The sequence below is a fragment of the Cladosporium halotolerans genome (genome assembly GCF_011745625.1).
Source record: "Cladosporium halotolerans strain TM138-S3 chromosome Unknown Sca8, whole genome shotgun sequence".
In the NCBI taxonomy this organism is placed as follows: domain Eukaryota; kingdom Fungi; phylum Ascomycota; class Dothideomycetes; order Cladosporiales; family Cladosporiaceae; genus Cladosporium; species Cladosporium halotolerans.
Genome location: NW_027191459.1, coordinates 209,190 through 236,552, shown reverse-complemented (window position 1 = coordinate 236,552; position 27,363 = coordinate 209,190). Strand labels below are relative to the sequence as shown.

The window sequence follows — 27,363 nt, the reverse complement described above, 5'->3', positions numbered from 1 at the left end:
CTCTCAATCCCCCAATCTCCAGCACACCATCCCATCCACCAGCTCCAACACCCCTCTCATTTCCCACCACACCCTCTCTTCCGCACCCACCCCCCTCAGCCAGCTCCCTCCTCCATCACCACCCCTACTCCCCCCTCGCCAAATCCCCCAACTCCCCCGCCAACCTCTCCAAGTAAAACCTCCGCACCTCCACCGGCAACCCCCTAAACGCCCTCGCGATCATCCCCACATCCTTCCGCCCCTTCTCATACGCCGCCAAATCCCTATTCCCATAGACATCCCTCCCCGCCGCGTAGCCGCCTTCCAAGCTCCGAAAAAACACATTCACGCCCACGCTCGGCTCCGCCGCGCCGCCGCCCAGCGGCACCGCCGCGTGCAGCCACAGGGGCGGGATGTAGAGCACGTCTCCCGGGCTCAGGTCCGCGACGTGCGGGCTGCAAGAGGCGAGGGCCGGGTCGCAGGCGGTGCTGGCGGCGAAGACGTCGAGGGCGGACGAGGAGGCGCCGGGCGCGAAGTGCAGCTTTGTCACGTCGGCGGGCGGGAAGAGGAGGAGGCGCTTGCGGCCGCGGATCTGGCAGAGGACGTTGGCCATGACGTCGTAGTGCAGCCACATGGCGACGGGGCCGGCGATGCGGAGCGGGGCGCTGTGGGCGTTGGTGGAGGCGGAGGAGAGGGAGGGCGGGAGGGAGAAGTCCGGGGCGAGGGCGGGGAAGTCGGTTGCGAGGTTGGTGGGGGTTTTGGAGGGGGAGGTGGCGGAGAGGGAGCGCAGGTAGAGGTGGGCGCCGGTGGCGATGGCGTCGAGGAAGGTGGAGAGGGGCTGGGTTTCGTAGGTGAAGTTTTTGCTGGTGAAGGACATTTTGGGGGTGGGGGAGGCGTGGACGATGACTGGGAGGTCCGGGCCGAGGGTTTGCTTGAGGTATTCGGGGGTCCATTTGGTGACGCAGGGGCCGAGGTCGAGGTTGGTCAGGACGGCGGGTTTGTTGGTTGTGCGGATGTGGTCGAAGGTTTTTTCGTCGGTAAGGGTGAGGCGTTCGATCGGGATCTCGGTGGGTTGTTTGGCGATTTTTGGGCTTTCTGGCTCTTCCTGGAGCCGCCAATGCGTCTCTTCATTTCCCTCGGACTGCAGTCGCAAAACACTGCTCGCGCTCCAATAAGTTCCAAACGAGAAGCACGTCGCTCCTCCACCCAGCACCAGCTGTCCATGCATGCTATGCCCCACCAGCATGGGCCTCTCACCAACCAACGGATACCTCCGCCCACTCTCCAACCCAACAACCTCATCCTCCCTTCCCAGCATACCCTTTCCCACAATGCCACCAACAAGCACCGCCTCCTCTCCAATCTTCGTCACCTGCGCTCCAAACCTATACCTCGTCCCATCCGCCCTCGCCTCCCTGCTCGTCCAAACCAACTTTCCCCCCTCCAACTTCCACTCCCACTCATCCCCCAAAACACACCCATCACTCCCCATCCCACCAATCAACAGCCCCTTACACCCCTCCTCGCCATCAACGGTAAGCACCGCTCCAAACCGCGCCCTGGGTCTCCCATCCCCGCCTTCCTCAACTCTCTTCCATCCCTCCCCAGCCGTCCAAAGCAAACCCTCGTCCAGCACATCCCCCCGGCTATCCTTGCCGCCATAGACCAAAACCCGAGCATCTCCCTCAGCTCCAACGACAGGAACAGCATTATGCCTATACCGCCCCTCCGGCAAATCCGCCGCTTTTTCCCAAACACCGTTGCGGCGCAGCCAGCAAGCCGCGGAAGCCTGGGCGGGCGACGCGCGGCCGCCGACGAGCAGGCAGTCTGCGGAGCGCGGGAGGGGGGTTATGGTGTGGCACATTAGGCCTGCGGAGAGGGGAGGTCCGGGTATGGTGTTGGTGGCCGGAGAGTTGGTGTAAGTCGCTGTGGTGGTGATGCGCTCGTTCGTTCCGAGGCCGGCGTGCAGGGCGATGGAAGTTTGAGGGGCGGAGGTGGGAGGGAGGATTTCGGCGAGGCTTGGGAAAGCGGGGGGTGGGATTGCGGGTGGGAGGAGGGAGGCGAAGCGCCGGTGGGAGTGGGGTTTCGGGAGAGGGATGGCGGTTAGGGGCGTTGGAGTTGGGAGGGTGAGTTGTGTGGGAGGAGAAGGCGACGCCGGAGATGGAGGTGCGGGCTTGGTGGCTACCATGAGGAAGTAGTGCGAGCCGAATAGAGCGAATTCTTCCCACTCGTCGAAGGGCTCGATTTCGTCTAGGGCTCGCCGCTGTTCGGGGCTCAGGAAGAATGGGTCTGACCAGAGGTCCCATAGGGGCTTGATGTTCAGGCCGTCCGCAGGCCAGCCGGCGTTGGAGAAGCGGTCCTTCATCTGGTCGATGGTGCCGATAGCGTGTAAAGGCGTGCGTAGCTTGTCGAAGTGCTTCAACATTGTCTGCGCGAAAGGATGGTCGCGGCCATCCGGAATATGCTGTTCGAGCAGACAGAAGCGCGCGTCGTCGTAGCCGGCTGCCCATTCTAGTACAGCTTGCGAGCCATCGGTGGGCATATAAGCTGTCGAAACCTCAGCGACAAAGAGTATAGCGACCGAGCAGGCTTCAGCATCGAGGTGTTCCTGCAAGACGAGCTTGAGGAAGTCTAGGTTACGCAGATCGCAGCCGATGGCGGTGTAATGGGCGCTGTGACAGAGGAGGCCTGAGGCTTTGTCTGTCTTCTCAAGCCCGGGTAAAACAGCTTTGAGGGCATCGGACCTGTCGATCATGGCATGCTTTTTAAGCATCAACTGAGGGTAATCGACATCGACGAAGACGGCGTCATTGCAGATCTCAGGGATCTTCCCAAGGAAAAGCCATGGCAATGGGTCGCTGTCTGGGAGTCAGTGCCCTGTTTTTTGCAACGACGCCATTAAAACGCATCGCCTGGTCACATACATACTATCCGCATCCTAAATTGACGACCAATTTCTTCTTGCCACTTGGCTCTTCGAGAAACTTTTGGACAGTGTGTTCGATGGCTCGCATTCGAAGCCAGTACCCTCGGTTGATCAAGGGCGAGCGACGCTTAAACTTGCCCGTGAACTCTTGGAAGTATTGAGGCTCGTTTGCGTAGTAAAGCTTCTCTACGGACCGCTTCGAGACAATGGAGCTATTATTGGTATCCATGATAAACTCATCCCGTTTCTGCTTGGCCGGGTCGACCATTTTGGGTTGCTTCGACCGCCGCGGCTTTGTGCGCTGGAACGCATGAATCGAATCACTTTCGAACATTTTCGTGCTCGCTGGAGCAAATCGACTTTCAAAGTTGAGTTACCTCACTGACTCGACCCTGTGGCATGTGATATTCGTCCAGAAATTTAAGCTCGTGATCTGTGCTTTTGCGGGGACTCGGGATCGGGATGATCTCAGTTGTCAGCCGAGCGCATATCTCCAACCACCGCGCGCTTGGACACCGATGCTTTGAGACAAACCGCTACAAACTCGAGCTGCTGTCACCAAAGCACTGTGATGCTACCTCCTCACCTGCCAACATCATACAACACAACACGTCGACGCGACTGAAGCCAGCTGGTCAGCGTCGACATGGCTGGCCTCAACTATGTCGCCTTCAACCAGGACCACAGCTTGCTTGCCGTCGGTAGGTGATGGTACAACCCTGTATACCTGTAACTCGCTAACGTGACCCAGCGACCACACGTGGCCTGCGCATATACAACACCGATCCATTCGAGCTCTCGAATCAAACGTACGAAGAAGACATCTCGCTAGTCGAGCAGTTGTTCTCCACCTCTCTCGTCGCCTTGATCCTCACACCTCGCTTGCTCCGAATAGTCAATACGAAGGTACGACCTTGAAAGATGCAGGTTGCACTGTATAGACGGATACTCATGGGTTTGCAGAGACACTCGACAATATGTGAGCTCACGTTCCACGGCATGGTCGTCGCCGTCAAGATGAACCGCAAGCGCCTCGTGGTGATCCTGGAAGAGACGGTCTTCATATACGACATCAGCAATATGAAAATGCTGCACTCCCAGCTGACGCCCATCAACCCCGCCGGCATCTGCGCGATCAGTCCGAACTCGGAAAACAACTACCTCGCCCTCCCTCACCACCAAAAGACGCCTCCAAACCCTCAGTCACAGCCATCGCACGTCCCGAAATCGATTGTCAAGGAAACAATCAGCGGCGACGTACTTTTGTACGACTTGAACAAAATGGAGGAAGTCACCGTGATACCCGCCCACCAGGCCCCCGTGTCCTGCATAGCAATCAACAACGACGGCACGCTCATGGCGACCTCGTCGGAAAAGGGCACTGTGATCCGCATCTTCTCCATACCAGACGGCAAGAAGCTCTTCCAGTTCCGCCGCGGCAGCATGCCCGCGCGCATCTACAGCATGAGCTTCAACGCCGCGTCCACCCTCCTCTGCGTCTCCTCCGCCACCGAAACCGTCCACGTCTTCAAGCTCTCCGCGCCCCAACACAACCCAAACAACAACGGCTCCTCCTCCCTCTCCCCACCCACATCTCCCAACGACCCCTCGCCCAACCCCTGGCCCCGCGACCGCAGCGTCAGCCCCTCCACCTCCGAAGATCAAAGCGAAAGCACGCCGCACCTCGACTCTTCCCTCGAGCACCGGCAACCCAAACCCCGCTCGCAGCCCAACCTCATGTCCTTCGTGCGCCGCACGTCGCAGAACGTCAGCACGTCGCTCGTCTCGCGCGCCGCGGGCTACCTGCCCTCGTCCGTGACGGAGATGTGGGAGCCGCAGCGCGACTTCGCGTGGGTGCGCGTGCCGCGCGGCGCGGGCGGGCAGCCGGTGAAGAGCGTCGTGGCGATGGGCAACGCGGCGCCGAGCGTGATGGTCGCGACGAGCGAGGGCGGGTTTCTGGTGTATAGTGTTGACTTGGAGAGGGGTGGGGAGGGGACGTTGGTTAGGAGGTTTGAGTAAGTTTTTTGGGTGACTCTTTGACTTTTTGTGGGGGGGCCTGTTTGCTGACAAGTTATTTCACAGTGATATCCACGGCCTGAAGCATAGGAAGGGGCAAGAAATGGACGACTAATAATCAGCGGGCGTCTGAATGGCCCTGAACTCACACCATGATCCAGCGTTCTAGCGACGGCGGAGAGGAAGTGATGATGACTTATTTACCGGCAATTGTGCCTTAAACCAAAACCACACTCTCACCTCACCTCACCTCATCTCATCTCATGTCACAAGACCAAATTTCACGCTCGAATTTCATGACCTCGTCTATTCGCTCCTACTAGCTTCTCCTCGCTTCGCTTCGCTTTCCGTCCCGCGGTTCGCGCAATGCACGCTGATGTCAAACCAAAATAGATCTGCGCCGGCTTTTCCCTCTCACTCGACACAGGCTAAGCTCCGAATGCATGTGAGCCTTTACCGTGCTAGACCGACGCTTACCAGTCCTTCTTGATGTCGAAGGACCACTTGAACTGCAGGTAGGAGTTGTTGTCGTCGTCGGTGAACTTGGACACGGCTTCGTAGTGGCCGCGGCCGATCATGCCGGTAGGGGCGGATTCGGGCTCGACTAGGGGGGAAAGGTTAGTGGTTCTGGTCTGAGAGGGGTGGTGGAATTAGGGGCACTTACACTTTTTCTCGTATTCGGGCTTGTCAGTGGTGTTGGGAGAGTAGGAGCCCTAGTTCCATATGTCAGTAGCCTTCGAAGTTAGGAAAAGCCCACTTCAAAACTCACAATCATCTCCTGCATCTTCTGCTTGACGCCCATACGCGACACGACCTGCACGTACTTCATGCCGCTGAGGATGTCGTGCTGGACGCGGAAGCGGGCCTTCATGCGGAACGTCGCGCCCTCCTTGATCGTGAAGGGCTTCTTGTTCAGCGTCTCCAGCGCGCCGGCCTGCGTCAGGTCGATCACGATGTCCGGCCGGCCCTCGACTTCCAGGCCCAGCGACAGCAGGATGACTTTGCGCGGGTCATTGGGGTCTGAGATCGTGTTGCCGCTGCCCAGGCCGAGGGACTCTTTCCACTTGCGCAGGGACTCGTCGTTCTGGTCTGTTTTAGGGGGTTGGTGAGCGATTGTGTGGCGGTGGTGAGGAGGGTGGAATGAGTGGCGGTGTGAGTTTGGATGCTTGCATGTGCTATGCCCGGGATGAAGAATGTGTTGCTGCTAATCCTAGGACTTTCATGTGTACGAAATGCCTCTGTCCTAACTCACCTAGCTTCTGGTACTCGTCAATGGTCTTCTTCTCGCCGACCTTGAAACCCTCGGTTTGTTCCGGCGTCAGGTCATCGTGACCAAGGCCAGCCTCGTTAGACATGTCGGCAGGCAGAGCGGGCTATAGCCAAGACAAAAGTAAGTGAAGTAGCTGTCGGTCCTTCCCGGATATAAAGTTCGGGCCCAGGTGGCAGCAAGGCGGACGTGAAGAGTGGCGGGCGGTGGGGAAATTGGGAAGGTCGCAAGGAGGAGGTGGGATGTTTGGGACTACGACGTTTGAAAGTGGGGCTGACAGGGCAGCAACAGTCAAGCGTCAACCAGCACGCAGCGGCCAGGGCGCAAGGGTCTCGAGCCGCCTCGCCGCCGCCCGTTCCCGTCGAGGGCATGACCTCACTCACGCCCAGTGGTGGTGTTGCGCGCTTGAATTCACGAAGTCGACGGGGTTACGTCCTGGCTTCCTGCTCCTCCTCCTCCTCCTCCACCACCCACACACCGATGCGGAGCCGGTCTTCCCTAGTCGACAGCAATGCCCGACCTCCTTGACTTCCTTCGCTCGCACGAGGAGGCATTCCGTAGGTGAAGCCCACCGCTGCCCTTCTTCCATCCACTCGTCTGACCTCTTCCCAGTCGCACCCGGCTAGCTTCTCTCTATTCGGACTTCAGATCGCAACGCCATACAAACCCCGATGGGTATCAGGCCAACGCATCAGTATGGCTACGCGCCCTGTCAGCTGCCTCAAATGCAGGTGTCGTGCCGGCGCAAAACGGCGCACAGAGCGATCGCTTCGTGATGAGGACAGGCGAAGAGTTGTCTAGAGCTTTACAAACGCAAGAGTTTGGTCGACCATTGGCACTTGGAGCCGTGGTCCAGGATGCCGTGGACAGGAAAGAGTTGGTGCCGCTGGCTGAATTTTTGAATGCACAGAAGAGCATATATGCGAAGAGTTGGATACCCACCCCATGGCAGGCTGTGCGCTGGGGACTGAAGCAGCTGGGCGTAGTAGGAGGCGAATCAGCAGAGGACAGACTGGTAGCAGGGAGCTTCGTCGTCATGGCGAACGTAGAGGTACGGACACAGCATTCACAACCAGGCCTATGCAAGCCCAGCTAACAAACCACCCAGGCCGCTGCCAAAGCCGTCCTAGACGAAGCCTCCCGCACAGCCACCTCCAACACCTCCCGCATCTTCTCCCGCGACCTCTTCGCCTCAACCTTCGCCCCCGCCCTCGGCACCGAAACCCTCAGCCCCAACGACCTCTCCGTCCTCCTAACCCACCTCTCGCGCGACCGCGCCGCAATTGCCTACTCCCCCGAAACCTCCACTCTAAAATTCACCTCCCCCGCCTCCCCCACTCCCACCCCCATAACCCCAGAGGACGCGAACATCGCCTCCATCCGCACCCTAATCTCCACCCTCACGCCGCAAGTAACCCACCTCACAACCCGCCTCGCCGACCTCGACGCCGCCGCCAAAGCCGCCGTGGCGGCCAAAAACCTCCCCGCGGCCCGCAACGCGCTGCGCGCAAAGAAGCTCGCCGACGCCAAACTCCAGCAGCGCGCCGCGACGCTCGCGCAGCTCGAAGACGTCTACGGCCGCATCGAGCAGGCCGCGGACCAGGTGGAGCTGGTGCGGGTCATGGAGGCGTCGGCACGCACGCTGCGCAGCCTGAACGCGCAGACGGGGGGCGTGGAGAGGGTGCAGGATGTTATGGAGGGGTTGCGGGAGGAGATGGCGGACGTGGAGGAGGTTGGGAGGGTTGTGGGCGAGGTTGGCACGGAGGGCGTGGACGAGGGGGAGGTGGAGGACGAGTTGGAGGGGATGGAGAGGGCGGAGAGGGAGAGGGTGGACGAAGAGGAGAGGAAGAAGAGGGAGGTGGGGGAGGAGAGGGAGGCGGAGGAGACGAGGAGGCGGTTGGCGGTTTTGGGGGAGGTCGAGCAGGGGAAGGAAGATGCTGCGCCGAATGCGGCCGAAGAGGCTCGTGTCAGGGAGATGGAGGCCGAGCGACCGGCGTGAGGCTGTACATTGGATATCGTTCAGACGTAAGAAAGATATATACGGAACGCGCAGAGTCTGCTCGTTTTAGAGTAAGCAACACGAGACTTGTATTACAGTACGCAGCAACAAAAATAGATTCGAAGACCTTAATTCGCAACTCCATATCAAAGCTCTGTCCCGCGAAACCCCGTAGCTCGGTGACATATAATGATTCGAGGTTGACAAGACTCAGGCGAGCGAAAGGCCATGCCTCCATCGCGCCCAAGTTGACACAGAATTTCGGCGCTGGACCAGACGAATTCAATGGCCCTGATAACTGAAAAATCCGAACAGCGAGGAGGTCTGAGCCTTTTCGGCAAGCACGAAAAAAAAAGGGAAAAAGAAATCCTGCCTCCAGTGAGAATCGAACTCACATCTGAGGATTGCCACAACTTAGTTGAAGTCATATTCGGCGATATGAGACCTCTGTTCTAACCGTTAAACTATGGGGGCCGCCGGAAGCGATTTTTGGCCAGCTTCCGTGGGTGAGGAGGATGGTCTGTGCTTTTGTTGTGTGGTTTATAATTCTTGACATTCCTGTTTGCTGATGTACGGGATTGGAATTGGAGCGATCGTGAATCATTCTTCGTTCAAGGAACTAGCTAGACTTTAAAAACGCCTCGAGACCTGCATAAGCTGAGAGTTCCAGCTTTTCAATTGAGTTTTTCCGTTCTAGTAAGGTGCACCCGCCCACGTCCATGACCACCGGCGGTGTCTACAACCTAGCGCTCTGCGGCTGCGCGGACTTGGGCACGTCGAAGCGGTCGAGGTTCATGACCTTAGCCCAGACGCGGACGAAGTCGCGGACGAACTTGTCCTGCGCGTCGACGCTGCCGTAGACCTCTGCGGTCGCGCGCAGCTCCGGGTGCGAGCCGATGATCAGGTCGGAGCGCGAGGCGGTCCACTTCTGGCCGGTCTTGCGGTTGACGCCCTCGAAGAGCTCGCTGCTCTTGTCGGCGGGGCGCCAGGAGACGTAGGGGTCGAGGACGTTGGCGAAGAACTCGTTCGTCAGCTTGCCGGGCTGCTTGGTCAGGACGCCGGTCGGGGCGCCGTCCCAGTTGGCGTTGAGGGCGCGGAGGCCACCAAGGAGGACGACGGTCTCTGGGACGTTGAGGGTGAGCTGCTCGGCTCTGTCGAGGAGGAACTGCTCGGTGCGGACGCGCTGGGTACCGTGGCCGTAGTTGCGGAAGGGGTCAGCGTATGGCTGGAGGTGGTCGAACGACTTGGCGTCGGTCTGCTCCTGGGTGGCATCGGTCCGGCCAGGGGTGAACGGCACGGAGGCACCGGAGGCCTTCTCGAGGGCGGCAACACCGGCGAGGACGATCAAGTCGGCCAGAGACACCTTCTTGCCGCCAGCGCCGTTGAAGTCCTTCTGGACCTTCTCGAGGGCAGAGAGAACCTCGCTGAGATCACGCGGGTTGTTGACCTGGTCGTTTGTCAGTAAAGATAGTGTCGTGTCAGCACTGAGGATGTTACTCACCTCCCAGTCCTTCTGCGGCTCGAGGCGGATACGAGCACCGTTGGCGCCACCACGCTTGTCGCCACCACGGAAAGTGGAAGCGCTTGCGTATGCGACCCTGATGAGCTTGGTGTTGTCGACGCCCAGACCCAGGATAGCCTTCTTCAGCTGAGAGATCTCGCTATCGTTAACTACGGGACCCTCCTGCTTGGGAACGGGGTCCTCCCAGAGGAGCACCTCGGAGGGAATCTCCGGACCGAGCCAGCGGCTGCGAGGGCCCATGTCACGGTGGAGGAGCTTGAACCAGGCACGAGCGAAAGCGTCGTGGAGCTCCTCGGGGTGCTCGAGGAAGCGGCGAGAAATCTTGTCGTAGGTAGGGTCGAAGCGAAGAGCCAAATCGGTCGTCAGCATAGTGGGGAGGTGCTTCTTGTTGGGGTCGTAGGCGTCGGGAATAATCCTGTCGTTGGTCTTCGCCTGCCACTGGTTCGCGCCAGCAGGGCTCTTGACAAGCTCCCAGTCGTACTTGTAGATGTACTCGAGGTAGTGGTTGCCTTGATGTTGGTTAGCTGTTTGCGATTCATGAAAAGGCTTGTACAGAATGACTTACTCCACTTGGTAGGAGTGCTGGTCCAGATGACCTCAAGACCACTGGTGATGGTGTCGGGACCCTTGCCAGACTTGTACTTGTTGTTCCAGCCAAGACCCTGCTGTTCGATCGAAGCAGCGTTGGGCTCGTCCCCGACGTTGTCAGTTCCGGCGGCACCGTGGGTCTTGCCGAAAGCGTGACCACCGGCGATGAGGGCAACAGTCTCCTCGTCGTTCATGGCCATGCGGCCGAAGGTGGTGCGGATATCCCTGCCAGCCGCAACGGGGTCAGGGACACCGTCAGGACCCTCAGGGTTGACGTAGATCAGACCCATGTGAGCTGATGCGAGAGGGTCCTCGAGGTCGCGCTTGTGGATGTCCTGGTGCTCCTTCTTGCTCTGATCGCCATCGACGACACCACGCTCGGCGAGACCGGCCTTGCCGTCGGAGTAACGAACGTCGTTACCGAGCCAGGTGGTCTCACCGCCCCAGTAGACGGACTCGTCGGCCTGCCACTGGTCGGGACGGCCACCGGCGAAACCGAAGGTCTTGACGCCCATGGACTCAAGGGCAACTAAACAAGGGTCAGCTTGTATGCAGCGAGCATGGAATGGATCGTTCGCGTACCATTGCCGGTGAGCAGGAACAGGTCAGCCCAGGAGATCTTGTTGCCGTACTTCTGCTTGATCGGCCACAGCAGACGGCGAGCCTTGTCAAGGGAGACGTTGTCGGGCCAGGAGTTGAGGGGAGCGAAGCGCTGCTGTCCGCCGCTGTAGGGTTGAGAGTCAATGGATGTTCTGAACGAACGATACGAGTGATCTTACCCGCCACCACCGCGACCATCCTGAACACGGTAGGTACCAGCGCTGTGCCAGGCCATACGGACGAACAGGCCGCCGTAGTGACCAAAGTCGGCAGGCCAGTAGTCCTGGCTGTCGGTCTAGAGACATGGTATGTCAGAGTGTTTCCAATACCTTAACACCATTGTCCGTTTCCCTTACCATCAAGTCATTGAGATCCTTCTTGAGAGCATTGTAGTCAAGGCTCTTGAACGCCTGAGCGTAGTCGAACTCGCTGCCAAACGGGTCGCTGGCGGAGTTGTGCTGGCGGAGGATGTTGAGCCTGAGCTCGTCGGGCCACCAGTCGCGGTTCTGGAGGCGGTGTCAGTGGGGTGGTTTTGTGCTCCTCGGCCACGCCGCGGTCTCACCTTGGTGCCGCCGCCGCCGGTGTTGGCGACGCGAATCGGGCACTTGGACGGTTCCTCTCCGAGACTACCCATGGTGTCGATGTGTGGTCAAGTCAATGGGGTAATGATGGTTTGGGTGGAGAGAGAAGGAAAGAAGATGGACGTTTCCGGAGCGAAGAGAGGCGTTATGGCCGACGTGCTCAGCAGCGGCGATGGCGAATCACGAGCGGCACATTACCGGTGGTGAACTGAGGGCCGAGACGCAGGACATCCACCATGGTCTCGCTGGCCCGAAGGGCTCCAGGGCAGCAGGGCAACCTCTCTCCGCAGGGACGGTGGGGTCTCCCCACTTCCTCGCTGCGTCGAGCTGCCCCTCCAGCCCCTCACTCGCCCACGCGCGCCCTGCCGAGCCGGCCACATCTCAGGGTCTGCGACCGCGCCGGCGTCTGCAATCGGAAAGTCGCTGCGGTTCTTCCCAAAACCCTCTAGCACCGCCATTGCGACAACTCTAATACCAGATGCATGATGCCGACTTCCCGCTCCAAAGATCGGCTCTGTTTCTTTGCCCTTCCATAACCGACGTCTTCTCACCCACCCGCAAACGAGGCTCGGCCGGGCGGTGCGGGCTGATACGTAAGGCGAGGGCACGCACACGTTACGCTTGTTTACCGTGCCCACATGTTCCGAAGGGCTGCTGAGTGCCGGTGATAGCATACCCAATGCGGCAAGGATACCCGCGGCCGTCGTTCACGCTCAAAAGAAACTACGGCCGATAATTTCATTAGCCGCCGGAGCAGGCTGGTTGTGTTGGCTCACAAGCTACCTAGTATGGCCGAGGCTGACTGGACGTCAGCAACCGCAGGTCAAAAAAGCATCAAGGTGCCAGTGTCCGTGGTTGCTGGCGAGCTGCGAGGGGGATGTTTGCCCATCCGGCCATATCCCGGTCTCGCTGCTCGCCGACGACCCCCGGAAAAAGCAATACCTGAGCATGGCCAAATAGATAGCAATAATGCCTGGTATGGATTGAAATGCTTCGAAAAAAATCCCGGTTCGCCGTTGCGATGTCACGGATTCATTCTTTAATACCGTTTGCTTGAAAGACATGATCATGATCGTTCATCAATCGTCAATCCCCAAACCTCAGCATCGTTCACAATCTCAGTGCATCACCCCTTCCCCTTCCCCCTCCGCCCATGATGCTCCTCCCAATGCCTCTCCACCAGCTCCGTCGCCGAAATGCCCTCCGTCTCATGCAACGCCTCCAGCGCAACCCTCTCCTCCTTCCCCAAACTCCCCTTACCCTTCTCACCCCTCTTCTCCCCCTTCCCCCCAGCCTTCCTCAACCCCCTCTTCGTCCTCCCATACAACTCCATCCCCTTCAGCACCTTATACGCGCCCGACACCCTCAGCGCCGCCAGATCGACCCCGCTCTCCTCGAGGCCGTCGACGAACGCGCGGAAGCTCCTCGTCGTGGGCCGGTAGTGCCCGCTCAGCGGCGAGAGGTAGGTGAGCCTTCCGTCCTGGATGCCGATGGCGCCGGCGCTGCGGATGCGCGCGCCGGACAGGAAGGAGGCGTGCTGGAAGGCGCCGCTGTTCTTGATGCCGACGTACAGCCGGTTGAGCGTGTCCGTCACGTAGATCCAGGTGCCGGGTTTGACGGAGGAGCGGAGGAGGTGGTTCAGGAGGGCGGCGGGGGAGATGCGGAGGGAGCGGTGGGGCTTTTTCTTGGGGTCCGGGGATGGAGAGGTTGGGTGGGAGGATTCTGGGGAGCTGCTGCTGCTGCTGCTCGTGGAGGAGGAGCTTTCTTGGGAGTCGAGGCTGAGATGGCTGAAGGCTGCGAGGTCGTGGGCGAGGGCGTGTCGAGCGTCGGGGGATACGGTGTCTGCTGCTGCGGGTGAGAGTGGGTCTGGTGAGCTCTTTGGGACGATGCCGTGGTTGGAGTCTTTGTACTCGTCGACGCTGGTTGTGATGAGCTCTCCGTTCTTGTCCCACCGCAGGCGGCCTTGGTCGTCTATTTGGACGAGATAGTCCTTACGCTCCTCGCGGCTGAGGTAGCGGATTTTTTCTCGGTCGAGCTTTTCACGGCTGCAAAGTGGCAAATCCAAGTGTCTTCCCGGGCCGTGGTCGAGCCAGTGGAAGAAATTCTCGGTAGTGTTTTGCCGTTGCCAATACTCATGATAGACCTGGAGGTTGGCGCCATACCGATGCTTCTCGTCCACCATCTCCAAGAAATACCGAAGGTCCATGAGCATTGAGCTCGGTTCGGTATGATTTGCATCAGCAGGAGTGGAGCTTCCAGAGCTGACATCTGAAGGCGTTCTTCCAGATCTGGTGGCATTCTCGCCTCGTCCAGCGTGCTCGGCAATCCAGCCAGCTCTCCGCCAGTGCATTTTCGCGATGTCAGAAGACGACGCCGCGCGCTTGTGTTTGTTCACGTCACTCGAAGCTCGATCGCGGTGAGGTGCAACGACACTTCGATATCGCATTTCGGCGATGAGGTCCATCCACCTTGACGAAGGATCCAAGACAAGCCCGAGCTGCTCTCGTCGTTGTCGGTGACCGCGGTATGCGGCTTGGATTTTGGTAGCCGCATCGTGTTCCTGGGCGCTGTGTGTATGGTATTTCGAGTCGATCTCAGCTTCCTTTTGGAGTTGGATGTCTGATATTCGACGAGCTTCATCTAGGGTCGGGCGTTGTAGTGAATTCAGATAAGCTTGATGACAAGCGACTGCTTGGGCGTGGTTTTCGAGCGCAGCGTCCATAGCGATATAGCTACCATGCGACTGCTTCTAAATAGCACCTTGTATTTCAATTCAGCTGGGTATCATAAGCAACAATGTGGGCAATGAGTGACAGATGAGACAAAGGTCTTGATGGATTTTCTTGAGGTCTCTTTAAGGTGCTGCAGGAGTTCACAATCTTTGACAAGCTGTAGACGTGCTTCCCCGCGGGGGATGGTATTGGTTGTCGTTACGAGAGAGTGAGAGTCGGGTCGTGGCGCAGTTTTGTGTCAGGCGGAGCTGCCGGAAAGCCTCCCATGCAGGAGCAACGTGGGCTCGTTCTGGTGGCTGGCACCGGTCTGCTTTACTCTTCACATCACCTGTCTTCACTTGTGGATGAACCCAGACGACGGAATGGAATTTTCTTCCCTAGCAATCCCTATATTCGTTGATCGCAGGATATAGCGAACGGGAATGCCAGTGCTCAAGGCCAGGCATGGCTTCAAACGATGCACGTCTCGCATGAAACGAGCTTCAATCAAACCCTTCAAATGATGCAAATATTGCAGGGACGCCTTGAAACTCCAATGATGTCTGTAAAGAAGAGGTCAGGGATCACTGAAGTGAACACCCTTCCCCTGTCAATTCTGTAATGAGCGTCAAGCTTGCCCTTGTTGATCTCAACTTTCAACGTCATGTGCCGCGGCTCGTCGCCAACTTGAGCTTCGCGACTGCTGCAGCTCCGCTCTCGCGACGCGACTGTCAACTTGCGACATCACACAAAAGTCCGCTCCACAACAACACACGTCTTGCAAAGCTACGGCGTTCCGGCACCATCATGCCGCCAAAGAAGTTCAAGGCAGCCTCTGCCTCCAAGGCGACCGTGGCGGCCGGGCCGCACGCGCCGATTGTTACCAATCGCGGCAAGGAAATCGAAGCCACCGCTGCGGCGGCGCGCCCTCGTCGCAGTGCAGGGAAGGCCACAACATCAGCTGCTACCGAGAAGGCTCCGTCGAAGAGTGCGTCCTCCATGCATCACGCGTTCAAGTACATACTATTCAAGCTCACTGCTAACTTGCTCCAGAAACCATCACTCCAGGTCCGGCCTCCAAGAAGCGCGGTCGCCCGGCTATAACCGATATCACTGAGGAGGAAGACCATGATGAAGATGAGGAGGTCAAGGAGCCGCCAAAGAAGCGTGGCAGACCCGCCAAAGCCGATTCCGCGAGCGCAACCAAGAAGAAGCCCGGAAGGCCTGCCAAAGCCGCCCCGGCCGCAGAGCCGGAGTCGCCGAAGAAGCGTGGTCGCCCGGCCAAGAAGGCTGCACCCGCGGTGCAAGAGCCGGCCAAGCACAACGGTCGTCCGTCGAGAGTTGGACCTCAGCCAGAGGAGGCGCCCGATGCGCTCGATACTCCTGCCCCGCGCAAGCGTCACAGTGGTCCGACTGGAGGCGAGACTACGAAGATCGCCGCTGATGCCGACAACGCCGCCGAACAGCTCGAGGAAGAGCTTGTTGACGAGGCCGAGAAGACAGCCGATCTTTCCGAGGGAAAGAACTACTGGCTTATGAAGGCTGAGCAAATCGACCGCATGGAAACCCTCAAGTCTGGCAGGGAGTTCAACACGAAGTTTACCATCGACGACCTGAAAACGGCAAGCGTGGCCGAGCCATGGGAGGGCGTCCGTAATATGGTTGCCCGCAACAACATGCGCGCCATGAAGAAGGGTGACCTCGCGTTCTTCTACGCTTCTCAGGGCAAGGGCAAGCTGCAGCCTGGCATCACCGGCATCATCGAAATTGTCAAGGAGCACGAGCCGGACTTCACCGTCGAAGACGAGGACTCTATCGGCTACGTCGAGCCAGCCAAGCGTGGCAAGGAAAATCAATGGAGCCTTGTCCATGTCGTGTTCCGCAAGAAGCTCAGCGAGCCAGTAACTCTGAAGGAGCTGCAGAAGTTTGCCAACGGAAATGGCGTTCTCAAGGACATGCAGGTCGTCAAGCAGTCTAGGCTCAGCGTCACTAGGGTCTCGGAGAAGGAGTGGGACTTCATTGTCAACAACCTCATCGAAGGCTACGAAGATGAAGGTGCCTCTGCAGTCAACGGTGGCCACGATGACGCGGCTGACCAAGCTGTCGCTGGTGCTTCTGTTGAGGAGTCCAAAACCGAGAAACCCTCAAACAGCATCGAAGCCACCGATGCAGAGGCGATTGATGGTGTTGTTGGAGTGTCTGCGCCCAGCGCTGAGCTGCCCGCCATGGCGCAGACCGAATCCAACCCAACTGCCAAACCGAAGTCACGCACCGGCAGCCGCCAGCCTTCTCGCGCAGGATCTCGCCAGCCGAGCGCTGCTCCTCCTGTTCTCCAGGAGGTCACTGAGAGCGTCACGGCTGCGTTGAAGACCGGAGTCGACGCTGTCACCCAGTTCGCTCAGAATCTCAGCCCGGAAGTCGCGAAGCCCGCCTCGCGCGCTGGTTCTCTGCAGCCGCCGTCTCGTGCCGGCAGTCTCGATCCGACCGGGCGTCCAGCCTCTCGTGGTCGCACCAAGACTCCCCAGCCTGCACTGATGCCTTCTGTGATCGAGTAGTAGATCGCATCGGTCAGGTCTCAGACCACTTCGCAGCTTCACAGCTCGCTTTCTTTCCTTTCTTGCGTGTGTTCGTCAACGAACACGAACGCGAACACGGTTTGGTTTAACAGAACACTTGACACTTGGAACTTGGACAAAACCGTGCAAATACCGGCCTTGAAGATACCCCCATGCCAGAGATACCCACTATAAGCTTTTGCTGTCCAAGTGAACATAGGCTCCCATTCGGACAGCTCAAAATGAAATGAATGATTCTTGATCCAGTCCCACCGTCTTCTGTGGTAACCGTGTTCTCTCACTTGCTCAGCCCGCCGTAGACTGTTGAACATCGACAGTAACAACATCCTTTCGCTAGTCAGTATATGACTCAATCGCCCTCGTGTTAATACAGCTACTCATCAATGGCGCATATAGCGCTCAATGCTCGACCCTCAGCTGCTGCGCACGAGGCGCAGCTGAGGTTCGAATCGCGCGAGGGATTCCTGGCGGAGCAGTCAAGCAAATTTAAGCTCAGCCTTGGCCGAAACGAGCTCTGGTTGCGCTCCTGGGTCCGGCGTTCGCCGTGCCATCCTTGTCGCTCACGTTGCGCGCCTATCACGCCGCTGGATCGCGCTCCTTCGCGAATGCATCCACGTTTGGTATCCTGGGAGCTGAAGGTAGGTGGGGAGACTATATCATGATGCTGAGACGCTGGGTTGGGGATGGAGTCATCTTTCATTTCATAGCATTTCATACATCTTCCTGCTCCTGCTCTTGCTCAACAGCACACGATATTGCTCCCCCGAATCCCAGTACCTCTCACCATAATCCTTGAACCAAGCTCAATGTCATCCCGCGACAACCAGCAGCGCAAACGAGGTGGCGGCGGTCCCATCGGCGGTCTCATCAAGCTCGTCGGTACCGGCGTCGGTGCAGCCGTCGAATACCGCGGGCACCGCAAAGAGCGCAAGGCCGCGCACGACTCTGCTCAAGCTTCGCCTGACGAGCAACCCACAGTGGCTGGTCCTTCGAGCCGACCAAACGCTTCCCAGCCCTCGTCCTCTGATAACCTGCCGCCCACGTATTCTGAGTCGACGAGCAATACCAGCAACCGTCAGCTCGCCAGGGGCCCGCCTGTGGGAGATGAGAAGAAGGTCGTTCAGGAGGAATACAGTGACTCGGACTCTTCCTCGGGACTGAGCTTGATCGAGGATGACGAAGAAGCTTGGGAGCTTGACGAAGCGGCCGCCGCCACCGAGCCACCAAATTACGAAGACGCCACGGACGAAGGCGACGATGCTCTCGTACGCGACGTCCTCGCCAACCGCCCAGCGAATGCAAACCCCGCTGGCAAGCTACCTCTTCCAGTCATCCTCCCTCAGCGAAGACCGAGGAATAAGTCTCGAGGGTTCGTGAGAGCGTACAGTCCAGTACTCGAGGATGTTGGCATCGACCAACAGACCTTCCTCCGCTTCTTGAAGAACTTCCACAAGTCGAGCCAGGCGAATCCGTACTTCAATGCGGTCTTGGTGGCTGCTACTGTAGCGGGATTCGTGCCGGAGCCCATTACCGTAAGAATCAGTTGCGACGTGATCTAAGACTAAACTGACCCGATCCCCTCCAGATGGCAGTCACAACGGCAGTCCAAGTCGCCGCCGCCGCAGGCAAAGAATTCGACTCCCGCCGCAAGACGAACACTTTCCTCGACCGCATGAACGAGACCCTCTTCAAGCCCGCGGGCTGCTACGCCTTCATTATGAAGTATAAGTCAGACGCCGAAGTGGCAGCATCCGGCTCAGGACTGCTCGCGAGATTCGGTATCGGAACGGAGAAAGTCGACTTCTCGACTTCCAAAGCGATAGCGAAGTACGAGAATCCCTCGCCGGGGGAGAAGAGCAGTCTTTCCGCGAAGATGAAGAAGATGCGCCTGACGTCTGGCGAGACGCGCGGGTCGCTCAAGATGGTTGAGGCAGCTCCGTTGGTGTACCCGGCTATCGATGAGGTGGTGTATAGTGGCAAGGACGGCGAGGAGACTTTCAAGGACAAGACCAGGGATGCGAAGAAGTTCCTGGCTGGTTACGTCGACCGAAGGGCACAATCAAAATATGTGGGTTCTTGTCTGTTGACGGGCGCCTACCGCAGCATCACCATTCTAACATTTCATTCACAGGCTCAAAACGATCCCGACTCCACTCTCGTCATCCCCGAAAGCGAACGCCAAAACCGCTCGAAATGGTCCAATCCCAACCATCCTATGTTCAACGGCGGTCTGATCGGTCTGGTCTCGGGCGGCCACGTCGATATGCCCAGTCGGAGAATGGCGAAGCGAGAACAAGCGATGGAGAGGCGCGAGGCAAAATTCGAAAGGAGATACGGTCGCAGTCCTGGGCATCCCGCTCCTTACGGTGGCGTCTACGATGACGAGACGTCTCCCTCGCAGCACCCGGCAGGCCAGTACGACCAGGATTACTTCGGTCGCGGACATGATCGCAGGGCGCATCCCAGACAGAGGGGAGCAGACAGGCAGAGGAACGGAGGCCCTATCGGAGCGATCAGGAAAGTCATGCAAGAGGACGTCTTGTACCTCATGATCGTGCCGATGCCTTCAGAGGAGGAGCTTGCAGAGGCGCGTGAAATGATTGCGGCGGAGTCTAACAAGTGATCGATCGTTTGAACTTGAACTGTAACGAACATGAGTATAGAAGTATTATTTACTGCAGACTTATTCAGCTATCATTCTTTCAACCCCTGCGCCTCGTGCTCGGGCTGCTCTTCTTCTCCGATCCTGTAGCCTGCGCTTTCACAGTCTCGGCGGCGCTCTCGATCGGCGCCTTGACCTCGCGCTTCCCAGCCGGTGTGAGCTTGTGTTCGGTGGTGCTCTTGCTCGCCGGTGCGTTCCAGTAGAGGACCATCTGAAGCGCGAGGACGACGTTCAGCGCGAAACCGGCAATGAAGCTGTAGAGGATGAGCTTGTCGGGGACTTCTTGCAGGGTGGTGAAGATGCGCGACATCGAGCCGAAGAGGTAGGAGAAGACCTAAGGAGAATCGTCAGCTTGTTTCATGGTATCGTGGGAATTGGATCAACGTACGGTGAACGCAGAGAGTTGACCTGTGCCTCCCTCACGGAAGATCGCAATGATCTGCGGCAGCTTGGAGAGCGCTCCAACCGCACCAGCACCAGCCTGCAGGTACTGCAACAATTCCATGTTCACGATGTTGCTGTTGAAGAGCAAGAACCCAACGCCAGCCAGTCCGGCGATCATAGCTGTTCCCATCTGACCGCGGCCAGAATACTCAAGCACCAAGAACAGGATAGCAATGTTCTGGATGACGATGAACGCCGTCTCTCCGAAAGAAGAGAACGGGAACTTGTTCCTAACATTGTAGACCAGGCTGATCATGAAGCTGGCCGTCTCGAGCAAGTATCCAATGAAGCTGACACCTTCGGCCGATCCAGAGTTGATCAGCTTGATGATCTGGGGGACCTTGACCACGGAAGACGCGCCCACGATAGCTATACCCAGCGCTTTTGAAACTGCGAGCTTCATGCAGACCGAGTCGGTGATCGTGAGGTTGTGCACCAGGCTGCGGTAGCAGCTGTCGCCGAGCAGCTGTGTTGCGGCATCCTGGATGGGTGCTGGGAGGTTTTGCGTAATGGGCGATAGAATCGATCGTAGGGTTTGTTCGAGCGACTCCATGGTTGGCGACTGAAGAGGAAATGACGGTCTGCTTCACGCGCAAGCTCAGAAAGCGCGCGTGTTTGTGTAAAGTGTTGTTTGGAATGGTCCAGGGTATACCTTCCGCATTCGGAAGTGCCTTGTGACGTTGCCAGTGGCAGCTCTATACTGTATACAAGAAGGTACAGATGAATATACTTCGCGATTGAGGGAACCTCATGTGTCTATGATATTCCAGTCTTTCTATTCACAATTCGAAGGAGCAACGCGATAGTGCTTCAGAGTGACAGCTTTGGTCCTCCAAGGCCGACATGATACGCTATCTACTAGGCAAAGCCATAATGCTCATGAACTTTAGCCACGCTTCTATGGGCAAAGCAGTCTTGCTCTTGTCTACGCCCATAATATCACCAAACGGATCATTGGGTGGTTTCGCGGCGGGCATGACGTCCTCGTCCATGCGGTCTTCCATCTCATCGTCTTCATCATCGTCCTCTTCATCGTCGTCCTCCATTGATTTCTTCAATATCCTCCGTAGTCCTGTCACTACATTCTCGACGCCATTCTCTTTCTCCGCGAGCGTATACTCATAGTCGAAGGCACCGCTGGTGTACATCTGACCCGCTATCTCAGTGCTCGTCGGTTTGGCGAATGCCCAAAGCTCTTTCTGTTCCTTCTCGTTCAGGGCAATGTCTGCGCCATTGTCCCACTTTGCAACCTTCGAGGGGTTGGTGTTGTCCTCCACCCAGTCCTCCACCGCCGGCTCTGCCTTCTTCCTCAACAGCTGTTGAATCACGACTTCATGCGAATGGCCGGGAAAGGATGCGTGCGGATATGCATGAGCCGCGGTGAGAAACTGGCGATTCGTGTCGAAGATGGTCTGTAGTTGTTGGAGATCGCCAGCGAGTAGGCCAGCGCGAGTCTGTAGCGAATCCCTACCATTGCACTTAGCAATTGGACACAGGCATTGTCGCTTTGGCGTGGGGAGATAACTGCACGCGTGCTGAAACGTGATCGTCGAGAATCACCTACCAGGTCGGAAGCGTTTCTTGCTTAGCGAGATCGCCTTTGAGTATATTGAGAGAGCTTGACAACTGCTGCAGACGCTGGCGCAATTGGTCTAAAGCGCGCACATTTTCTTGTGGAAGCGCCATTTGGTTTGTCACCAATCGCAATATGGGCAGTATTTAAGCCCGGTAGTCGGTTGTTGGTAGATGTCAACTTGAACAAGCAGAGAGCTTGTAGCCGCGGATCAGCACTCCGGGGCTTGCGGTCTGTGCGTTCTACGTTCAACTTCACTTCACCCTTCAGCATTCACGCTTCACAATGGAGTCCGAATTTGAGCGATTGCAAAATGTCTTTACTTGGCGTGCAGCGGTCGACTCGACCGACGCATCGCTATCGGTCGTCTGAAGGAGATACAATGGGCTGATGATAATATACAGGGCATCTGCCAGTTCCGAGTCTTCTCATGAGACCGACACAAGACATCACCAGTGAGCCTAGCATCATGTACAAAAGATTCGCGCTGTGAAGAAGCCAATGCTTTCTAATGTCATTAGCGGGCAGTGCTCAAATGCTCAAATGCTCAAATGCTTGCGATCGCATGCGCGGTGCGACTCAGTGGGTCGCTGGCTCCGCGCGCTTCATTCCCCCTAACCACGTGACCTGCGCGCTCTGTGTCTGCGCACGGCTTCTGTCTATAAGTATTCGCTTCCAATCATCCTTATTGTAGCTTCTCATGAACATAACAATACGATTGCTGCCCGATCGGAACCGTGCGTCAAGTACAGGCTTGTCAGGCATTGCTCACAGTCGTTTCAGAACGACAATAGCAAAGCGGTCACGACCGCGCATGACTGCAATCCAGCGACCCCTGTTACGTCAAGCTACCAAAGTCGGACGACAATAGCGTTTCAGATTCGCTGTAGCCTGTAGGTACCAGCCACTCGCACAGACAATAGGAACCACTGCCTATTGTGCAGACGGCCATCTTCATAAGACCTGTCCTTCTCATCATTCTGCAAGACTACACCACGACACATCAACCATACCAACAACATTGGCATACTCATTCTCACTAATCATCTTAACATCTCAACATCCAACGATGCCACAAATCACAGACAAGCAGTTGCGCTCTCTAGTCAACGTTTTCGAGCGGCGCATGGGCATGAGCAGTACGACTGCCAAAGTGCTGGCACTCAAATGGCTCAAGAGCAACTTCAAGGAAGCCATGATGTCCACGTTTTTGCACAAGGCCATCGAGCACCAGATTGATATGTTCAGAGCCCAGAGCTTTGCAAAGTTCGGCCTTGACATTGCGGTCTACCCAGCGGATGGCGCGCGCTCTTATAACATCTGGCTACCACTTTTCAGCACCATCAATATCGGCTACAGCAGCTACATCTTCGAGACTCGTCACAATGATGACCCGCCAAAGAGACTGCGTGTGCGTCTTTCCATGGGCGCCGTCGAAGTCCACTTCTGCAGCGCGTGGCATCCGATCTCAGATTATCTCAACGAAGTCAAGACGGAGAGTAACTACCCACAGACCTCAGAGATCGCGTACGATGCACAATTCAATTGGTGGAAGACTACCGGCAAGTCGTTCAATATCATGGCTCTTCCGGGCGAGATTCGCAACGCCATCTTCGACCAGGTCTTCTCTCCTGTCGCCCATCCGTATCCGAGCGACAAGCTCAGAAAGCGCCGCCTTGCGCTCAAGCCCGACATGTCTATGATGCACTTGAACAAGGGTCTTTATCACGAGTCAAGCCACAGACTCTATCAAACGACTACTTTCCTCGTTGAGCACGGCAGGATCATGTTCAAGCTCTTGAAGAACAACGCCCTGCGCAACCGCCTGCGCAACGTCACCTTGACTCTCACCCACAGCGGGTACTTCGACTTCTTCCGCTTCGACCCCAACGACGCAGCCTTTCCTCACGACTACGTCGTCCATCGCCTCCGCGAGACAAATCTCGCCAAACTCGAAATCCACATCGCAGCACCCTCCAACATCGCCGAAAAGGTCTGGCTCGAGGGCGCCTGCCAAAAGACGGTCGTCGACCGCATCTTCGACGTCGCATGGTCTTCCATCAAAGGCCACCCAGTGACTATCACCGGCCACGTCGAGCAGAATCAAAAGCAAGCCATCGAGGGTCGTCTTAAGGCCGCGCACGAGGAATACGAGAAATGGTCCCTGCTGAAGGAGGCTGCTACTGGCAAGACGAGCACTCTGCGCGAGTACGATGCCTTCCTCGAAGAGATGAACAAGGAGCCTGTTGGCGGTGTTCGCCTTGACGGCGAGGCTTGGGCTGAGACCGGCGCCGAGGTAGAGGCGGTCGATCTGTCTTACAATGACTTCAAGGACTCCTTGAAGTGCCGTTGTGAGCGCAAGTGCACGAGCGATAACTGAGCGCCTGCGAAGAGGAGAGCTTACGACGCGGTGCAAGATATGTCCTTTGGAACTGCTCCCACGGAGAGCTTGCGACTTTTGCCATACTTTTGCATTGAGAACTTGCGATTGTTTAATTTGATTTTGACCATAATCAGATTTGGCATACAACTGGCACAAAACTGGGAGCTGGCCTCTCAGCATGGTCTGCAAAATGGAATGTCTGTCTTGTTTTGTTGCGATACCCTTTTTCCATAGAGACATACGATGGCTGTATGCAAAAGTCTTTAACGATATCTTCCACCGCCACCTATGTCTTTCGCAAACACTGTTCTCAATGGCACAACACTCTGCGTATTAATGATTGATGAATACATAAACAACCGCCTTATACGCGCCAACGCTAACGATGACATTCCTATGCAATACTATGTACACAATCAGAAGCTGGCCAACTCCAGCCAGCTCAGTATCAATCCCCGCACGTCCTCCTTCCTCTTCGCGACAGCCTCGATTTCCTGGTAACTCACGCGGCCTGCGCCGCCGCGCTCTTCCATTGCTTTCTGCGCCTCGTCTAATGACACCAATTCTTCCAGTCTTTCTTGCGAGGGAAGCTGTTCGCGCTCGATCGGTGCGCCGTTCTGCTTGCTCGGGCCAGCGTTGTCGGATTGGCAGCTGGCTGACGCTGTGTTTGGGCGGTTTTGGGGCAGTGTCGTGTCGCAATCCACTGGAGCAGATCCTGAGGTGGAAGAGTTGCTCTCTTGCGGGGATGTCTGTGAAGGGCCAGCCGCACTCGAAGAAGCTTTCTCAGCACCGTCGTCAACACTATATCCGGCGGCCGCAAGCAAGTCCTCCAAAGACTGCTCCTGAATATCCGACTCAAGCTTATCGAGGCTCGGCGTGTCCGTCGGCTGAATATTATCCCGCATCTGGACATCGATCTCCTGGCGAACTTCCGCGTCTCTGAGCTGCTTCTCGTTCTCTTGCTGGTGGTTCATCCACGCTTTCGACGTCCTATCGTAAGAGTGCGCAGCGGCGGCGACGAGCGGGTCCAGCTCGGCGCCGGTACGCAGGTTCTCCTCGAGCTCTTTCTTGCGCGCGACGAAGTCGTCGATTTCTTTCCGCCAGCGGCTGCGTTCGGACGCTGTTTCTGAGACTCTGCGGTCGAGTTGTTCGCGCTTTTCGAAGATGGAGGCGAGCAGCTCGTTGTAGCTGATCTCGGTGTAATGCCAAAGAGCGTCTTGACGGCCCGAGGCGGTCTCTCTTCCGCTAGAAGTGTCCTTTTTGACGCCGAGGACCTCAGCTTCCTCCGCTGTGAGCGACGTTGTGGAAGAACCTGATGTAGCCTGTCCATTGGTTGAAGGACCCGCTTCTCCTTCCGAGTCTATTGTCGGACTCTGAAGAGCTCGGTCCAGATGCTCAAGGCGACGTTGAAGCTGTTGGAGCGAGCGAACACGGATCACGTTGTTCGGGAGCGACCCTGTCTCGGACGGCACCTCAGAGTCTTCAAGAAGCGTTTTGGTCGCCGCTTGCGGCTCAAGGTCTCCGTTGGCACCAACGACCTTGCCGCCGACAGGACGTATCGCACCGCGTGGCATGTCCTGCTCGTTGAACATTCCGCTGATCGGCTGGCTTGATTTTATCATGCCCATATTTTCCTGTGCGGCTTTCTCGGCACGGATGCTCGCGCTGCTTGCGATGAGCTCCTTTTGCACTTCATACTTGGCTCGGAGCAGGGAGAGGAAGTCTGCGCGGTCAATGAAGCCGTCGCTGTCTACATCGAATCCTTCCAAGGCACGGCTGAGAGGTTGCAATCTTCGTGGTCCGCGAAGGTACGATAAGCCGTCGACGAAGTCCTCGAATGCTATGACGCCCTTGTCATCGCGGTCATAGAATAGAAACATGCGATCATACAAGACATTCGGACTACTATGTTCGGTCCACGCTTTGCTAGTCAGCGCACTGTCGAACGCCCGTCGGTCGATGCCGACCTTAACGGCTGAGTAGTCCTCGTGAATGCTGACGTTCGCAGATGCGACAAACTGGTCGTACAGAGCGTCTATCTGCGATTCCTCGTACTCGTGCTTTTCGGCCAGTTGTTTCCTGAGCTCTGGACTGATCGGTTCGTGGATCCTGTGCGGGTTTCCAGGATACCACACGGGGTAAGCCAGCGTTCTGCCCTTCTGAGACAAGAACGGGAGCGGGATCTTGATTTTGACGAAGACATGCGTCTGCTGGTGCTTGGACGAGGCTTCGCAGGTTGAGCAGAAGTCGACGTCTGGGCAGTTCAAGCAGTGCCAGCGGACACCGCGTATGGGGAACTCTCCACAGCCGTCGCACTGGATGCCGCGGTGCTCGTAGGCATCATTCATAGCCTTATTCTCTGCTATGAAATACAAGAGGCCCTTGAGTCTCTGCTCAGGCTCCGCCTGGCCACCTATCTGTACGTCCACCTCGGTCTCTGGAGCGCGGACCGGGGGTGCGTCTGAGATAGGCAGGTATGGAAGTTCAGCGCCGTTGGGAAAATCGTGAAAGGCGCGTTCCAAGTCGACCAGGTCGCCGTCGCCGATAATTTCAAGGATCTGTGTGCGGAACTCCTCTGCAGCACCTCTGGGGTTGGCCTGGATACTTTCCGCTAGACCCGTCAACCCGTAAGCGGCCATGACTTGCCGAAGGTAATCGAGGTCATCGCCCTGCTCGAGAGCAGGATTTAGTTGTCTTTGACACTGGAACAAAATCGACTGCAGCGCCACCGAAGCCGCGGCTGCCCTTGCATGTTCGGTATGTTCACCGTACGAGCTACGCCATTCTGCCGACGAAGGAACCTTATCCCGGCCAAAAACAATGCGGCCTACCACAATGTCGTTCCACTTGATCACCGCCGCGCCGAGGGGTTCCTCAAAGCTCGGAGCGCTCGCTTCGACGATGCTTTCAATAGCAGAAGGACGGCGTGATCGGCGTACAGCGTTGCTCCTATGCAAAGGCGACTTCGACGTTCGGTCGGCGAAGCTTGAATAGAGAGTCCATATTCCAACTGCGGCAGCCACTCCGGTCACCGCGATCACGGCCGGGCGGTATCGTGATACTTGTTGGGAGGCTTGCGACATGTTCGGCCGGCCAGGTGGTATGGAATATGGAGCGGTAAATGACCGTGGGTATGGAGTGATCGACCAGATAGAATAGCAACGTACACAGTGTCAGCGAACACGAAAGTGTAGGTCGATGTGCCAACTATCTGCTCCTGCGTCTGTGGCGACTTCTTCTGGCTTCCAACTTCTGGCGCGCGAGGCAGCAGCGTCTCTTCACCGTGGAGCCGACGCTGCCGCAAGCGCTACTTCAGCCGCGCGCATACATCGCTCGAATGCGATGGGCGTGAAAATGGGAAAATTGAGGAGCTGTAGCATATATGTCCTGCCGATAGCCATATTGGGACATCGGAACATGTCAAGGACACGGAACGTGGCAGCGCGCGTCCGGGCCGACGCCGAAGAGGGCAGCTTCAGACCCAAGCGCGGCGACTTCACTGACATCAACACCGTGGACGGGAACGTCTCTCGTCA

At 57.3% G+C, this 27,363-nt stretch overlaps 11 protein-coding genes across 11 annotated transcripts; 4 read left to right on the top strand and 7 right to left on the bottom strand.

Moving 5' to 3' along the window:
- Nucleotides 1–124: 124 nt before the first annotated feature.
- Nucleotides 125–3,173, bottom strand: WHR41_03211 (uncharacterized protein; the record flags this gene model as incomplete). Its single annotated transcript, XM_069371817.1, has 2 exons — nt 125–2,837; nt 2,908–3,173. 2 exons carry the CDS (start codon nt 3,171–3,173, stop codon nt 125–127), a joined length of 2,979 nt encoding a protein of 992 aa, XP_069231122.1.
- Nucleotides 3,174–3,432: 259 nt separating this feature from the next.
- On the top strand, nt 3,433–5,036 carry WHR41_03210 (uncharacterized protein; the record flags this gene model as incomplete). The annotated part of the gene is made up of 4 exons (XM_069371816.1): nt 3,433–3,606; nt 3,657–3,811; nt 3,869–4,920; nt 4,988–5,036. The coding sequence occupies exons 1-4, from the start codon at nt 3,552–3,554 to the stop codon at nt 5,034–5,036; spliced, it is 1,311 nt and encodes a 436-aa protein (XP_069231121.1). The 5' UTR covers nt 3,433–3,551.
- WHR41_03209 (uncharacterized protein) lies at nt 5,034–6,447 on the bottom strand. The gene is made up of 4 exons (XM_069371815.1): nt 6,174–6,447; nt 5,691–6,010; nt 5,586–5,634; nt 5,034–5,525 (listed from the first exon to the last, which is right to left on the bottom strand). The coding sequence occupies exons 1-4, from the start codon at nt 6,274–6,276 to the stop codon at nt 5,395–5,397; spliced, it is 603 nt and encodes a 200-aa protein (XP_069231274.1). The 5' UTR covers nt 6,277–6,447; the 3' UTR covers nt 5,034–5,394.
- A 161-nt stretch (nt 6,448–6,608) lies between these two features.
- WHR41_03208 (uncharacterized protein) lies at nt 6,609–8,187 on the top strand (the record flags this gene model as incomplete). Its single annotated transcript, XM_069371814.1, has 3 exons — nt 6,609–6,749; nt 6,801–7,239; nt 7,297–8,187. The coding sequence occupies exons 1-3, from the start codon at nt 6,700–6,702 to the stop codon at nt 8,185–8,187; spliced, it is 1,380 nt and encodes a 459-aa protein (XP_069231275.1). The 5' UTR covers nt 6,609–6,699.
- Nucleotides 8,188–8,777: 590 nt separating this feature from the next.
- Nucleotides 8,778–11,747, bottom strand: katG (Catalase-peroxidase). Its single transcript, XM_069371813.1, has 7 exons — nt 11,460–11,747; nt 11,254–11,403; nt 11,077–11,192; nt 10,880–11,022; nt 10,275–10,826; nt 9,689–10,218; nt 8,778–9,634 (listed from the first exon to the last, which is right to left on the bottom strand). Exons 1-7 carry the CDS (start codon nt 11,529–11,531, stop codon nt 8,924–8,926), a joined length of 2,274 nt encoding a protein of 757 aa, XP_069231268.1. The 5' UTR covers nt 11,532–11,747; the 3' UTR covers nt 8,778–8,923.
- Nucleotides 11,748–12,604: 857 nt separating this feature from the next.
- WHR41_03206 (uncharacterized protein) lies at nt 12,605–13,828 on the bottom strand (the record flags this gene model as incomplete). The annotated part of the gene is made up of 1 exon (XM_069371812.1): nt 12,605–13,828. The coding sequence occupies one exon, from the start codon at nt 13,826–13,828 to the stop codon at nt 12,605–12,607; it is 1,224 nt and encodes a 407-aa protein (XP_069231269.1).
- A 1,088-nt stretch (nt 13,829–14,916) lies between these two features.
- Nucleotides 14,917–17,014, top strand: WHR41_03205 (uncharacterized protein). Its single transcript, XM_069371811.1, has 2 exons — nt 14,917–15,177; nt 15,243–17,014. Exons 1-2 carry the CDS (start codon nt 14,997–14,999, stop codon nt 16,742–16,744), a joined length of 1,683 nt encoding a protein of 560 aa, XP_069231266.1. The 5' UTR covers nt 14,917–14,996; the 3' UTR covers nt 16,745–17,014.
- A 380-nt stretch (nt 17,015–17,394) lies between these two features.
- WHR41_03204 (uncharacterized protein) lies at nt 17,395–19,471 on the top strand. The gene is made up of 3 exons (XM_069371810.1): nt 17,395–18,297; nt 18,351–18,833; nt 18,897–19,471. Exons 1-3 carry the CDS (start codon nt 17,572–17,574, stop codon nt 19,386–19,388), a joined length of 1,701 nt encoding a protein of 566 aa, XP_069231267.1. The 5' UTR covers nt 17,395–17,571; the 3' UTR covers nt 19,389–19,471.
- WHR41_03203 (uncharacterized protein) lies at nt 19,366–20,460 on the bottom strand. Its single transcript, XM_069371809.1, has 2 exons — nt 19,816–20,460; nt 19,366–19,761 (listed from the first exon to the last, which is right to left on the bottom strand). Exons 1-2 carry the CDS (start codon nt 20,422–20,424, stop codon nt 19,468–19,470), a joined length of 903 nt encoding a protein of 300 aa, XP_069231272.1. The 5' UTR covers nt 20,425–20,460; the 3' UTR covers nt 19,366–19,467.
- A 262-nt stretch (nt 20,461–20,722) lies between these two features.
- On the bottom strand, nt 20,723–21,612 carry med8 (Mediator of RNA polymerase II transcription subunit 8; the record flags this gene model as incomplete). The annotated part of the gene is made up of 2 exons (XM_069371808.1): nt 21,436–21,612; nt 20,723–21,338 (listed from the first exon to the last, which is right to left on the bottom strand). The coding sequence occupies exons 1-2, from the start codon at nt 21,555–21,557 to the stop codon at nt 20,723–20,725; spliced, it is 738 nt and encodes a 245-aa protein (XP_069231273.1). The 5' UTR covers nt 21,558–21,612.
- Nucleotides 21,613–24,243: 2,631 nt separating this feature from the next.
- WHR41_03201 (uncharacterized protein) lies at nt 24,244–26,910 on the bottom strand (the record flags this gene model as incomplete). The annotated part of the gene is made up of 1 exon (XM_069371807.1): nt 24,244–26,910. One exon carries the CDS (start codon nt 26,908–26,910, stop codon nt 24,244–24,246), a length of 2,667 nt encoding a protein of 888 aa, XP_069231270.1.
- Nucleotides 26,911–27,363: the final 453 nt, after the last annotated feature.